This window comes from Mustela erminea, chromosome 14 (genome assembly GCF_009829155.1).
Source record: "Mustela erminea isolate mMusErm1 chromosome 14, mMusErm1.Pri, whole genome shotgun sequence".
NCBI lineage: Eukaryota > Metazoa > Chordata > Mammalia > Carnivora > Mustelidae > Mustela > Mustela erminea.
In genome coordinates, this window is record NC_045627.1 from 58,687,407 (window position 1) to 58,701,598 (window position 14,192).

Consider the following 14,192-nt stretch of genomic DNA (forward strand, 5'->3'; position numbering starts at 1 on the left):
TCCTGGTTCAGTTGTGGTAGCTTATATGTCTCTAGGAATGCATTCATTTCTTCCAGATTGTCAAATTTGTTTGTGTAGAGTTGCTCATAGTATGTTCTTATAATTGTTTGTATTTCTTTGGTGTTAGTTGTGATCTCTCCTCTTTCATTCTTGTTGAAAACAGAACTACCCTATGACCCAGCAATTGCACTACTGGGTATTTACCCTAAAGATACAAATGTAGTGATCTGAAGAGGCACGTGCAGCCGAATGTTTATAGCAGCAATGTCCACAATAGCCAAACTATGGAAAGAACCTAAACGTCCATCAACAGATGAATGGATAAAGAAGATGTGGTATATATACACAATGGAATACTATGCAGCCATCCAAAGAAATGAAATCTTGCCATTTGTGACGACGTGGATGGAACTAGAGGGTATCATGCTTAGCAAAATAAGTCAATCATAGAAAGACAACTATCATATGATCTCCCTGATATGAGGAAGTGGAGATGCAACATGGTGGGTTAAGGGGGTAGAAGAAGAATAAATGAAACAAGATGGGATTGGGAGGGAGACAAACCATAAATGACTCTTAATCTCACAAAGCAAACTGAGGGTTGCTGGGGGGAGGGGGATTGGGAGAAGGTGGTAGGGTTATGGACATTGGGGAGGGTATGTGCCATGGTGAGTGCTGTGAAGTATGTAAACCTGGTGATTCACAGATCTGTACCCCTGGGGATAAAAATATATTATATGTTTAAAAAAAATTAAAAAATAAAAAAGAAATGAAACACACACACACACACACACACACAAAACCCTTACCATGGTGGGGGGGGAATAAAAGAAAAATACAAGTTGCTGATTCTATTTAGGTGCAGGGGGAAAAAGAAGTTAGATAGTTGGTTTTAACAGAAACAGGATTTCAGTGATTATCACTGTGGGATGGAATGTAAGTCTGGGAGAAGAATTTCTTTTCATTTCCTCTGTGCTGTTTGTACATTTTGAAAGACATATACATTCCGTTTGTTGTGATTTAAAAAATACATAAATATATACAATAAAAAATTGCACTACTCAAACGTCACCTTGTACTAATAGCTAGTTCAGCAGACCCCATGTCTTTTCTAGAGAAAATAATCAGAGGTGCACTGGTGTGGCTTCAACCTAAGGCAAGGCTATTCAGGACACGAGACAGAGCAGAAGAGAAGGGGAGGCCATGCCTCATGGTCCGTGGATTCGGAGGTCACGGTTCCCAAAAGTTAGGGTTTAAGGCTGTCTGGGGGGGGCAGGCCACTCACCGCATCGGTGTAGGTGTCCTCGGCTGGCTTCCACTCGCCCCCGGGGTAGCGACTCTCGTTCTGATACACTTCATCTGTGAACTCCGTGTGACCCGCATCTGCCTCGGTCAGCAAGCTGCAGGCCAAGCTCGTGTTACCAAAGGAGCAATGGTAGCCAACAATCCCAGCTCTGCCCTGTGGTCGGGAAACATCTACTCGGGTTCCCTCCTGACACTAGCCCTTGGGTTCTCCACCAAACCCTTCCTGCTAATAACTTCTGACATTCTTTTGAAGAAGGGGCCTGTGAGAACAATGAGACCTAAATCACAGAGGACCCCTCAAGTTAGCAGTAATCGGGGTGGGGACTGGGAAAACAGTCTTGTGGGCAGCTCCTTATACAGACCTCATGTTCCGTATTTTTGTTTCAGTTCAGGGCTGTTCAGCTTTTTTGCAGCAAAAAGCCTGGCTAATACTTCAAAAGAATAGGATGTTGTCCATCCTCATTCCCCCTATTTTAAAAAATGGAGTGGAGACAGTCTCATGAGGCCAGGTGTGGAAATTTTTATTCATGGCTTGCATGGTCTACGTAACACAAGCTGAAGGGAGGAGTTTAAATTTTCTGGATAATTCCTAGGTTGACGGCCAAACCAGGTCATTTAAGACTCCGGACTCCATTCAGGTACTTAAGAAACCCATACCGACTCTCTGCCATGCCAGCTTTGCTCTTGGATTTGGAACTATTTTGACAACCCATAAAGGAAAGTATAGAGGCTCCAACTCTGACTTAAGTCTTCTGCCAGGGCCCCACTCAAGTGAGCTTTCTTTTTCTTTTCCCTGTCCCAACATCTTTTCCCTGCTGAATCCTCCCCAAGACTCAAGCACTGGAAAGAAATCAGAATAGAAGTGGCCCCAACTATTTGTATAAATTTAGCTCATCCCATCATTTTCTGGGCCCCAGAGGAGGAGAACAGAAGATCTGGCTGCCGCCTCTGGGGTCCCATTGAGCCCTGACATGCTCTGACCCTCTGCTTTTCCAAACACAATGCCTCCGCCTTTCCCTGTCCTCACTAACCTTCCTTCCTTCTCTCCCATTCAAATCCCATTTCCCTTCTCCTCACCAGCAACCCCAACTCTATCCAAAGCAAGCTGTCGTACGTTAAAAGCAATCAAGAGCAACCATCAGGGCTTAACACACCAGACCAGACCCAGCACGCTCATTTCCCTCCTTCCCTAATGCCTGTGATCACAGGAAACAAATGTGGACAGAGAGGAAGAACTCTAGTTTGAAGCCTTGAAATCCAACTTCACAAACTTGTTTCCTCCAAACTCAAGTATGCTGTCATGAGGTAGAGAAGAGAGAGCTCTGACTCTGATGCCGTTGGCAACATTCAGGGACCCAAACTCCAGGGGACGCATACTTGCCTCCTCTCTACTGTTCCTTTCTTTTAATAATATGCTTTTGAGACACAATTCGCATATGATACAGTCCACCCATTAAAAGTGTACCCTCTACTGTTTCTCTGTTTCTTACAGATACACCAGCATAATAGTTGAGTGCTGGTTTGGGTGCCCAGGCTGGAATGGTAGCACCTACAACCTATGTGTTTTGGACATGTTACTTCATCTCTGCAGTCTCGATTTCCTCACCTATTAAGTGGAAATAATGCTACTATTTGTCAGGAGGTAGGTCTATATGAGTTTTCTGCAGTGTCAAGGATATTTATAGGAGGAATAATCTTGGAAGACAGAGAGATAGTGTCTCTCATTCTCTCTCAAGCAAAGGGCCAGCATGCTTGCTTGCTATCCATTATAAAAGGTTCGGGTTCCCCAAGCTCAGGTTCCTCTCCGGTCATACAACCACTTCATGGTTAAGTGTCTGACCATCTCCTTGTCGCCGTGTGGGAACTGGGGCTGTGAGAACCAGAGCAGATGTGAATACTGATACTGCTATAGCTGTTGGCAGTGAAGTCCTTTGTCTCTGACCCAGGAGTCCTGTGTCTCCTGCCAGTGTCCATGAAGTATGGCAGGTGACCTTGTTAACTTGCAAGTAAGCTAAAAATCTCAGACCTTCCTAGTTTTTGACAACCACCTACCCTATAGGGCTAGAGGCCAGATTCAATAAAGTGATTAGCACATTGGTGCTTAGCTCACTGCTTGACACATTCAGGCAAAATAAGTTCTTAATAAATGTTAGTACCATGTGCTTTTTATATTCCTTGTTTTATTATGGGGCACCAATAACATATTTTAAGTATCTGTGGACTTATTTTGCTCAGCGGATGTTATATGAATATTACCAAGATTCATTAAGCAATTTCTAGGGAAAGGCTTCATTGTCATCCTTTTTTCTTGAAAAATGGAAAAACTTACCTTCTTTCAGGATCAACTATCCAGTCTCCTTCCCATTCCCAGCCTTTTGGAGGCAAAAAGAATTCCCTCTTGAGTTTTATTTTTCCTGTGACATCAGAGAATTTATGACGACCCACTAGTCCAGAAGTGCCCCATTTTCCAAACATAAGAGCTTGGTTTTCATACTGTTAAAAACAAATTAGAGAGAAACCATCAGAGAGAAGGAAATAAGGCCCACTCATAAATTTTTAAGCCCATTTTAGCTAAACCGTGATAGAAAGTGAAAAAATTTTATACCCAGAAGGCACGGACCTAACTTGGGCTGCTACTGATTATGTAACTTTGGGTAAATCTCTCCTCCTTCTAGACTCAGTATTCCCATCTGTTCACTGGGGATAATACCACAGTTCCCATAGAACTGTTCAAATGTGCAGTTGAAAGTACTTTGTAAATAGCGATATATCATACTAATTGCTTCCATTATTATACTGAATGGCTCCAAATGGTTCTCTGAAGCCAATTTTTGAATACCCATAAATCCTCGATTTATGAATGTGCAGGCTTCTAAGAGTTTATTTGTGAACAGTCTACTGCCTAGAACCTGGGCACATTTCCGTGCAGAATCAACATTATAATTGATGGTGCATTTCCAGGTACTCTACAAGGAACCTGTGTGACATATGAAGGTCCTTTAAGGGCCTTACCTTTATGGCACCTAAAAGTTCTGTGGCTTCATCCCCTCTGGAATATAGTGGGGATGAAGACCAAGACCATTCTAGAAATGGGTTTAGTAGCAAAGACAGAGTCTTGTTTACAGGACATTTCTAAGTTAGAAGTTATAAATCTACAATGGTCTGCTCCTGACTCTGTCAACCACCAAAAGGGCTGAGATTTGCCAGTGGTGAGTGTCCCTGTTTGGGTGTCAGCTGAAACTTCCATTTTTCTGCAGATGAGCCCACTGAAAAGATGATTTGCAAGTGACAGAGAAGTCTGAGGTTGAAGAAGGAAGAAGTATGAGTAGAGGTTTGATGGGGAAAGTGGGTTCAAGCAGACACAACAGTACCTGTCTCAGATAGACGTTCTGAGCCTTGAAAGGAGATAAGCTTGAGGAAGCAGCTAAAGAAGCTAGACCTGGGGACATGTGCATGGCTCCTTTGGTTTCTAAGTGACAAGGACACAGAATGGAGGAGCAGGGTGTTTCCACTACTTCTGCTTGGAAGCCAGCATGGATATAGTAGAATCTAGACAAGAAGTTTGGCAAGACTGTTAGCACATGTGAAGCACTTCAGAGACTTCCAGAAATGTGGTAGGGGAGGGCAGTGCTGGGGCTTCTGCAGAGAACCGAGGTCTAGTATTGGCATAGGAAGGCAAGAACCAGTGAAATGTCCACTATTGTTATTAACGTGCCCCTAATGGTACTCCTAGGTTGTGCGAATCTAAAGAAACTATAGTCAAGCAACTGAAACGCACAGATCGTCTCTTTTACATGAGGTGGAGCTAGAGTCTGAGCTATGCAGGAAGGGTCTAGAAATGGGAAAGGAGGGAAGAGGGCCCTGGACTGGTTGATCCTTGCTCAGTACTAGCAGCTTAGCTCTAGCTTCAGAGCTGGAGGGCAGGCTAATGCCAAGAAACCCTCCACAAATGCTGGAACGAGTGTCTCCTGTATGTGCTGATGCCCACTCCACAATGCCCAGCTGACCGCACATAAATGCCCGTGGTCCAGGGCCTCCCCTGTGGCTTCCAGCCCTCCCTCTATTTATCTCCAATAGTGCTTCCAAGCCCATGCCGTAAGGGCCTTGTGTGGCTCCCATGTGTTTCATTGTTTCCCCAAGCGGTCCACTGAGGCCCCATGTCCACCCACAAGGGAATCCTTGCTGCTGCTAATCCCTCTCTCAGTGACACAATCGGAATTTCCAGGGCGGCCCCGGCAGTCAGAATCTTCAACAGGATACACAGTTTTACAATCACTTAGGGAAGATTTCCCTACATGAGGAATACATCCTCTGCCTTCCAAAGACTCCCAGCTCCAAGCACGCCTCTCCACGTCTGCACCTCCCCAGCACCCTCCTTGCTGGTTTGTCTACATGTGAATCACTCCGGTGGGTCCCGACGTGGACAAGAAAACCTCCTGTGAGTCCTTCCCCATCCCCCCAGATGAAGGTCCCTCGGATGGGATTTTAGGTGGTACTGATGGCCGGGTGCTGAAGGATGAATGCTTTCTCTAAGGACAAGTAACAGGAACACCCCCACCCCTACCACCAAGAGGAAAAGATGCTGATGTCACTGAAGGTACCATTTCAGCAAAGACGGTGAACGTTCCTTCTGCGAAGCTATTGAACTTCTTCTCCACAGCACTCAAGCCCAGCCATATGTTCACTCGCAGCTCCACGGGCACCTTTGGTCCGTGGATTTTCTCCTGCGGGTACTGTGAGACACACAATAACACGCTCTGTGAAGTTGGGGGCAGCACAGGCATGACACTGCGTTCCAGCCCAAAGCAGACTGAATATCCAAGCATCCCTTTCCCCAGTCTAATTTTATGTTTGCGTTCGAGCATTTCCAAATGACCCTACAAGCAGAGATTATAATAACAATAAAAGCAAGGGTTCACCAAATGTGAGCCATGGACCCCCATGTGTCCTTGAGACTTTTCTAGGAGGTTCTTGAAGTTAAACTGCTTTCCTAACAATAATACCAAGATGTTCCTTGTCTTTTTTGCTGCATTGATGGTGCGAAAGCCTATAGATGAGACTCTGGGCATTGCAGTGGGAATCGGGGCAGTAGCACCAAACTCCACCCGTGTCATAATCTTCTTCCTCACTCAATGAAGAAAACAAATACTAGTTCTACTTATGAATTCCCTCCAAAAAACAGTAAAAATTACTAATCTTATCAAATCATGATTCTTGAGTACGTCTTTTTAAATTTTTTTATTTTTTATTTTTTAAGTAAGCTCCAGTTATGACTCTGAGAGCAAGAGTCACGTGCTCTATGGACTGAGCCAGCCAGGAGCCCATTGAGTACATCTTAATATTTTGTGTAATGAAAGGGAAAGTAGACACAACCCACTTCGGCTGTATATTAATGTGTATCTTGAGAAAAAGCTCTTGTGCAATTGCTTGAAATGTGAGTTGAATTAGCCTTTTCTTTTAATAGAAAACTTTTTTACTTGAAACAGCAACTGACAGACAAATATGATTATTCAGATTTGATTATGGGGCAGAGGTTTCCTTGAACATAAAACAGGCCTGCCGCTTCAGGTATAATAACTGACTGTATTCTGTTGCCAATAATAAAATTCGGGCTTTCAAGTAAAAATGAGAGTTTTGGAAAACATATCTGTCACGGTGAGCCTGATAGCATTCTGATACACAGAGACTTTTTGGATGAGTGATATTAATTAAAGTGATTTTCGTTCAACGTTGTAAGATGAAATGTGTCAACATTACGAAGTTCTGCATAACTCAATGAACTGGTTACTTTCTAAATGATCAATGCTAAATACTTGGACAATAGAATCATGCATGGATAATAGAATCATTCAAAGTACAAAATAAGCCAATGGATTTCAATGCAGCTGAGAATGAAAAGTTCACTGATATGGTTTCAAACTCCATATTGTAATCACCTTTTAGAGGTTACTACTTGAGTCTAATGTTATACCAAAAAATGTGTATACACAATTATCTGAAAAGGATATTAAAATACTCTTCCATTGTCCAATTACGTATCTATGTGAGGCCCAATTCTCTTCATAGACTTCTTTTATTTTTTAGAAATTTTTTAAAAGATTTTATTTATTTGAGAGAGAGCACAAGCAGGGGAAGTGGCAGGCAGAGGGAGAAGCAGGCCCCCCACTGAGAAATGGGGGGGGGGTTGGGGGCGCTCTCTATCCCAGGACCCTGGGATCATGACTGGAAGATGCTTAACTGACTGAGCCACCCAGGCGCCCCCTCTTCATATACTTAACCAAACAACTTATTCTATCAGATCAACTGTAGAAGCAGATATGGGAATCCAGTTGTATTTCTGTGTAGCCAGGCATTAAAGAGGTTTGCAAAAATGTAAAATGCCCTTCTAATTTTGTAAAGAGAATGCACTTATATTTTATTAAAAATATGTAATTTATATTAACATATAATGGGTTTAATTACCGTTATTTTAAAATGAAGTAATAAATATTTTTTAAATTTCTCATTTTAATTTCTATTACAATAAATATTGATAGCTATAGCCCACACAGACAAAAGCTCTCTGAGGTCTTCAATAATTTTTTGAGCAAAAAACCCCTATGAATTCAACATCTCCCTAAACTGGATAATGAGTGTTAACAAAATCAATAAATACATACAACATCGTCTTGGAAGCATTTTGATCTTTATCCACCAGGTTCTAAAACCTAGCATGGAGAATACCATGTTGCCTCCTCCCCCATCCACTGTAAAATTTTATTTATTAATCAGTTTGCTTCCACCGACTGCTTACAGACACAACTGTCATTGTGGTTCTACCTGAAGTAAAATTTGTTCCACCCAGAGATACGTGAAGGAAGATAATCACTCTGGTTCTATTTTCACCCTCCTGATTAAAGAACAATTGAGTACATTTATTAAAAATTAGGAGATATCTCCATGTTTTAAAAGAACACTGTCCCCTGGCTGCTTTTTCTCTTCTTGATTTTTCCTTCTTTCTCCCAAATCCAAAGAACTGGGCTGGGACTGGCCGGGGACAGGGTTGCCAAACCATGCCCACGGGACTGTTTTGGATTTCTAGGTTTTCAGCCCTGGGCCCTCCCTTGGTTCTCCATAAGCACACACAGAGCAATTTTTAATGCAGGGTCCTGGGGTGGGCTTATGGGGTCTACGAAGCTCCTGAATCATGTATTAAACGTTGGTTGCATGTGAAATGTGCACGCTTCTGGAAGAGAGGGCTGGCAGCTTCCACCAGGTTCTTAAAGGAGCTCTAAAAATGTTCAGAACTACTGCTCTAAAGCAGCAGACTCTCAGTTCTCAATCCGAAGACCAGTTCGTGAGGGCACAGGCTGCACAGACTATCTCTACTACTTCTTTTTTTCCTCTTCCTGAACACTCACTACAAGGGAAGGGAAGGAGGCCTTGCTTAGCATGAGCCATTAGAAATAAGAGGAAAATTCCTGCCAGAAAGCACGGCATTCACAATGGCACGTTACTATTAGTGTCACAGAGATCTCTCCAGAAGTGTCCTTGACTGAATGCCAGCAGACGCCCGGCCACTCTCTGGGAATTACCGCGCCGGGGGAAGGTGCCCCCAAATGGGTTGGAATTGATCACGATCGCCCTAGTCACCCCGTGATCAGCAAACAAAGCAGCCCCTTCCCGGGAATGCGGGTTGTGCGTGGAAGCAGTTCACAGTACACGGAGGTGAGGCCGTACCTTCAGCAAGATGGTCTGGGTTTTCCCGCAGTACTTGCCAGACGCAGTCTCCCCACTGGTGGAGTAGAGAACCTGATGGGCGGGAATGCGTGCATAGGCCAGTCTTTTCTCTCCCCGGATCATCCAGATGATAACATCCGGCATGCTGTTCTGCGGCTGGTCACGCCGGCGGATGGAGAAGGGGCGGAGCTGGAGTTAGTCTGAGGGCGGAGGGACTGGACGCCCCGCCCACTGGCTCCTCAGGGCTCCCCTTAGCCCAGAAACTCTGTGGGGGGGGGGATCTGTCTGAATTCCGGAGTCCCCTACCTTCTGGGACCACCCGGAGCCTGCGGGGCTGGGAGGCCGACCGGTGCTGGCCGGAAGGAACAGGGCGAAGCGGAGGGGAGCTTCACCGCCCAAACCCTGCCCTCCACAGCGCTGAGAGGTATTTGACCAAACACCCCCTTTTCTCTCACCCACCATCTGAAGAAAGCCCTTGACAGCGGTCAAGGGTTACAGGATTCACACAGGTCACAGGACATAGACAAAGCATCCCCAGCTCACAATCCTGTGTTTGCCCAATTGGAGATATTCATTTTTTTTTTTAAGATTTTATTTATTTATTTGACAGACAAGTGGGCAGAGAGGCAGGCAGAGAGAGATGAAGGGAAGCAGGCTCCCCACTAAGCAGAGAGCCAGACGCAGGGCTCGATCCCAGGACCCGGGGATCACGACCTGAGCCAAAGGTAGAGGCTTTAACCCACTGAGCCACCCAGGTGCCCCTCATTTAGTTTTTTTTTAAACCTCCTTTTTTCTGATTATAAAGGGGATATACGTTCACCATAAGGGAACTTTGAAAGTACTAAAACACAGAAAGCAGAAAATAAAAATTACTAATAATCCATGTTTTGGCACATGTATTTCTATCCACAACTATAGGATGATCCCCCTCCAGCTGAAACTCTGAAGCCCAGTCGGAGGGGTTTCCTAGGCTCTTGGATTTCCAGTCCCCAGAGGTTAATGTGTGCTGCGTACTGTGCTAAGCCCTTTACGGTCATCATCTCCTTGAATCTTCACAATACAGTGCTGTGAAGGGAGTACTACAATGGTCTCCGTTTTATACATGGGGACACTGAAGCTTACAGAGGCTGCCCAAGTTTACACATGGTAGATTCAGAATTTGCAAGCAGGTCTTCCCAATCCCAAGCAAAGAGGGCACGTCCATCCTCTGTGCCACAGATCTGACGTTATCCCTCAACTTGAGGTATTCTCTGCTTAAATCATGATAATGACAATGATTTATCGACCGTGAAGCCTTTCCAGGACCCCCAACTCAATGTTCTTCTCCTGTCCCCATTTCAGTGATGCTCAGCCCATTACCCATGAGCATCCCAGCCCAGTAACTCCTCAGCTGCCTGCTCTTGTCAGATCTGCTCAATATCCCAGATACTAGATTCTCCAACCGCCTTCTCTAGCCGTGGTGCCATTCCACAGAATCCCTCTTCCGAAATACCAAGTGACCTTTGAGGAGTTTAAAAGTCCTACCTCTTCAGTCAGTTGGAGCAATTTTTCAAGCCAGTCCTCGATTTCTGCCAGTGTAGACTTCACCTCCGTGGCCTCAGACCTCATCCTCACAGCTGCCTCGTGGATCTGGGAGAGAGATCGGGACCGCAGCTTTTGGATCTGAGTGTCAAGAATTGTGACATTGGCTTTTCCTTCCAGGAGAGGCAATGTGTACCTAAAGAAAGAAAAGAAATGAAACAGATATTCTGCAGAACAGCTTTCTGCGCGTCAGAGCTGTCGAATCCATTTCTGTTTGACTTCCATCTTGGGAGCCGTGTCTGTGGTGTTGGCAGAGCCGACCTGCTTGACAGATTCTGAGCATTGCGGGGGGATTAACATTCCAAAGCAATTTCTTGGGTTTAACTCTAGACCCCGTGGAGTCACTGGAGAGAAGATGGAAACAGCCGCAGCATTTGGGAGGAACACATCTTCCTTTTTTTTTGCTTCTTACAACCGGAGTACAAACCCACAAGATGAAGGCAGATCACAGAGAATTCGGCAGAAGGGTTCCCAAGGACCACACCACCTCTAGGCAGTGCGTGGAGGAGGGCAGGGGGTCTCGGCAGGTCTGCAAACTCCTGGAACTTATTTTAAAATCTGTGTCCGTGTTGGCAGGCCTTGCCACGTATGACAAAGACCCCATGCTTTGGAGCCGACCATCTGGGTACAAATCCTGACCCACCATTTACTAGTTCTGTGATTCTGAGCAGTTAATCTCTTTGTTTTCCTATCTTCAAAGCTGGGACAAGAGCATCTAACTGTTAGGGCTGCTGTGAGAATAAATGAATTCATATATGGAGAGCACTTAGAACAATGCCGACTGCTGAGTAAAGTCTGAATGATGTGGCCTTCGTCATTAAGCTTTGTCTTCCTCATTATCCATCTCATTAGATATTTGAAGGGGCCCATTAGTTTCCCAAAAGGTTAAGAACCACTTGTGGAGGCAAAGCTCCCATTAAAATGAGAAGTCTAGAACCGCTGAGCTGGGGCCAGAATTCACCTTCTTCTGCAGAGTCTTCCTCTCACCGCGGCAGCTGGTGGGGCCTCTAGGGGAGCCTGTCACCAATTCCAGGAAGTTCTACTCACATTGTTTCTACCTAGAAATTCCATTGATTTGAATGTCCCCTAGCTGCTGTTGCTTCTTCTTCTTCTTTTTTTTTTTTTTTGGTCCCCTAGCTTCTTAAATGAAGGACATCCCAGCATGACTTCCTTTAAACACAAGTTTCCTGTTACATCACATTAAAAAGATTCCATTTGATCCTTCAAAAACAGTTCACATCCATTTGGTTCAAAACCTGTGTCAATAGATGGTTCTGTGTTTTGCTCAGCAAATCCTGAAATTCACAGAATTTTCCACATGAAGGTATTACCAAATGTTTCTGTTTGGTTGCATTAGTAATTGTGGTCATAGGCTGGAAAGGTTAAGTCCCAGGAATAATTCCTCAAGGCACAAAATGCATATGGAAGCCGCTAGCTCCAAAGTCACACAGGAGACCTTCCATAAAGAGATACTGCCTGTGTGAAGCATGTTATGGGACAAGTTGTGTGGAAAAACCTAGCTCTGGTTATCAAATGCACCACTTCACCTCCTTGGGCCTCTCTTTGCTCACCCCTAAATAAGGAGACTGGGAGAGATGACCTTTAAGACCCAGCTTTAAATCCTCTGAATTGAAGTGCCAGCAGGGCTCTGATCTCAGCTGGGCTTCAATGACCTAGTGAAACCACTAGAAGGCACAAGATGACAGGGAGACTGAGGGTGTCAGCCTCGAGTTGGGGGTGAGGGTGGGGGTGGGGAACCATTCCTAATTTTTGCTGCTTAGGAGAAGTTTTCAATAGGCTTTTCTTTTGTAACTTCCTTGTCCACTGCACTATTAGTCAATATTTAAAATGAGTTTGGGATGAATCACTTCCCCCTTTGATTTCCAAATGCCCAGGGATCTGAGCTGTTTCCCCAAAGTCACAGTCCTAAAAGGGTTTCCGGCTCAAGTCAAATCTACTGGCTTTGTGAAGGGAGTCTTAGCCACAATTCAATAGGCACTCAGTTAAAAAGGCAAGTAAAAAGGCTGTTTCTAAAAACATGTTTGTGAACTAGGACTGTTATTCTGAATGGCAAAAGTCAATGCCCCACCCTGAGGCCTCATTCTCTGTGGGAGGCAGGAGTCCCCTTGTTCCTGGCAGTGGGCACACAGGGATTGACGGGAGGGAGTCAGGCCTAGGCCTGCTCCCTCCTTCCGTCTCCCCACCACTTGCCTGGGCTGCCCTGGGAGGTGCTTCCAGAAGAGGCCTCCAGCCTCCTGGCCTCCCCTCCCGGAGGCTGCTTCAAAACTGGCCCAGAATCCGAAAGTGGAGCTTTTCCAGGTGGTGATTCAGAGACTCCTCCCAGTGACTGGGGCCTTTTGAGAACCTCGACTTTTTTTCAGGCAAACAATGGAAACAATTCTAGAGGGTCTTTTAGTCTTACAGTTCTAGGAAGGAAAGCATGACTGGGAATTCTGAGATAGGAACAAGGTCACTGTACCTTGTATCTTCTATAACTTCATCAATCAGCTTCAACCATATTTCGGCCAGCTGGTTTGCAGGAACTTTACCTTGCATCCCTGCTTTCAGAGCCTCAAGATTCAATTGCTGGAGAATTTGGAAAGAGGAAATAATTGGTCATTGTGCATTATGCTGTTAAACTCAGTAAAGGTTGAACGTTTATCTTTAAGAAAAAAATGCACAAAAGGCTTAACAGAAAAACCAGAGCATTTAATTTCTTACATTTAAAAAATGCTCACCATAGCTTAGCACTATTCACTTGTCTTTAAAATGCAATCAATGCTGACATGTACAAGTAATAGGACAATCTCTCCTACACCTTTGGCCTTTGAAACCATGTAAATATTTTATGTATTCAAAGAGGAAATAAAATAAAACCAATAAAGACGGGGGAAGGAACCCCAACATGGAACATAGAACAGAAACAAATGACCGCTATTGCAGATGAATAGCATAACTACACCAAACTAACCCAAATAACTTTTGAACATAATATTTTGATGATACACCCTCAGTTTAAAGAAAGGAAAGAACCATGAACATATCAAACTCTAAACTGATTTGCTTTTCACAGTGGTTTATCTGTGGATTTTAGGATTTACCAAATGAACAAATGAGGTTTCTCACTCTTGGAGAAAGGAGTTATAACTGCAGGAATCAGGAAGACTAGAATAAACCTGATCATGGGAAAACACCATCTTGTCCAGTTGAGCATGGATTATGGACAGCCTGGCCAATGTTGATGAATAAGGCTGAAGAACACCCAAAACATCATCAGAATAGAGGGGTGACCAATTCTTTACTAAGTTCCTCAAGACAGAGGACTGGAAGTTCATACCATAACTACACTGCATATCACCTGCAGCTTTGTTATGGGAACGGTTATGCTTCAGTTGACTTAAACCTACAATTCTCCTTCAATATTGTCTTCATAACATAAAACAGTATTTTCAGGCTTTGCCATGGACTCTTTGTTCAGGTATATTCCAGGACCCCCAAACATGTTGGTCCCACCCTGACAGAGGTTAAAGCTTAGAAAATATTAACACTAATGTAATCTGGAAATCAAAACACTAATAATAGATGGA

General features: G+C 44.3%; 1 protein-coding gene across 6 annotated transcripts in view; it reads right to left on the minus strand.

Annotated features, from left to right (window-relative positions):
* The window catches only part of MYOF (myoferlin), a 158,976-nt gene that overhangs the window by 47,579 nt on the left and 97,205 nt on the right, over nt 1-14,192 (minus strand). For all 6 annotated transcript variants that reach the window (XM_032314143.1, XM_032314140.1, XM_032314142.1 and 3 more), the window contains 6 exons: nt 13,085-13,191; nt 10,549-10,741; nt 9,025-9,180; nt 5,907-6,038; nt 3,635-3,798; nt 1,286-1,400 (listed from right to left, as the gene is read on the minus strand). In XM_032314143.1, the coding sequence (XP_032170034.1) occupies nt 1,286-1,400; nt 3,635-3,798; nt 5,907-6,038; nt 9,025-9,180; nt 10,549-10,741; nt 13,085-13,191 (867 nt within the window). The remainder of the gene's footprint in view (nt 1-1,285; nt 1,401-3,634; nt 3,799-5,906; nt 6,039-9,024; nt 9,181-10,548; nt 10,742-13,084; nt 13,192-14,192) is intronic.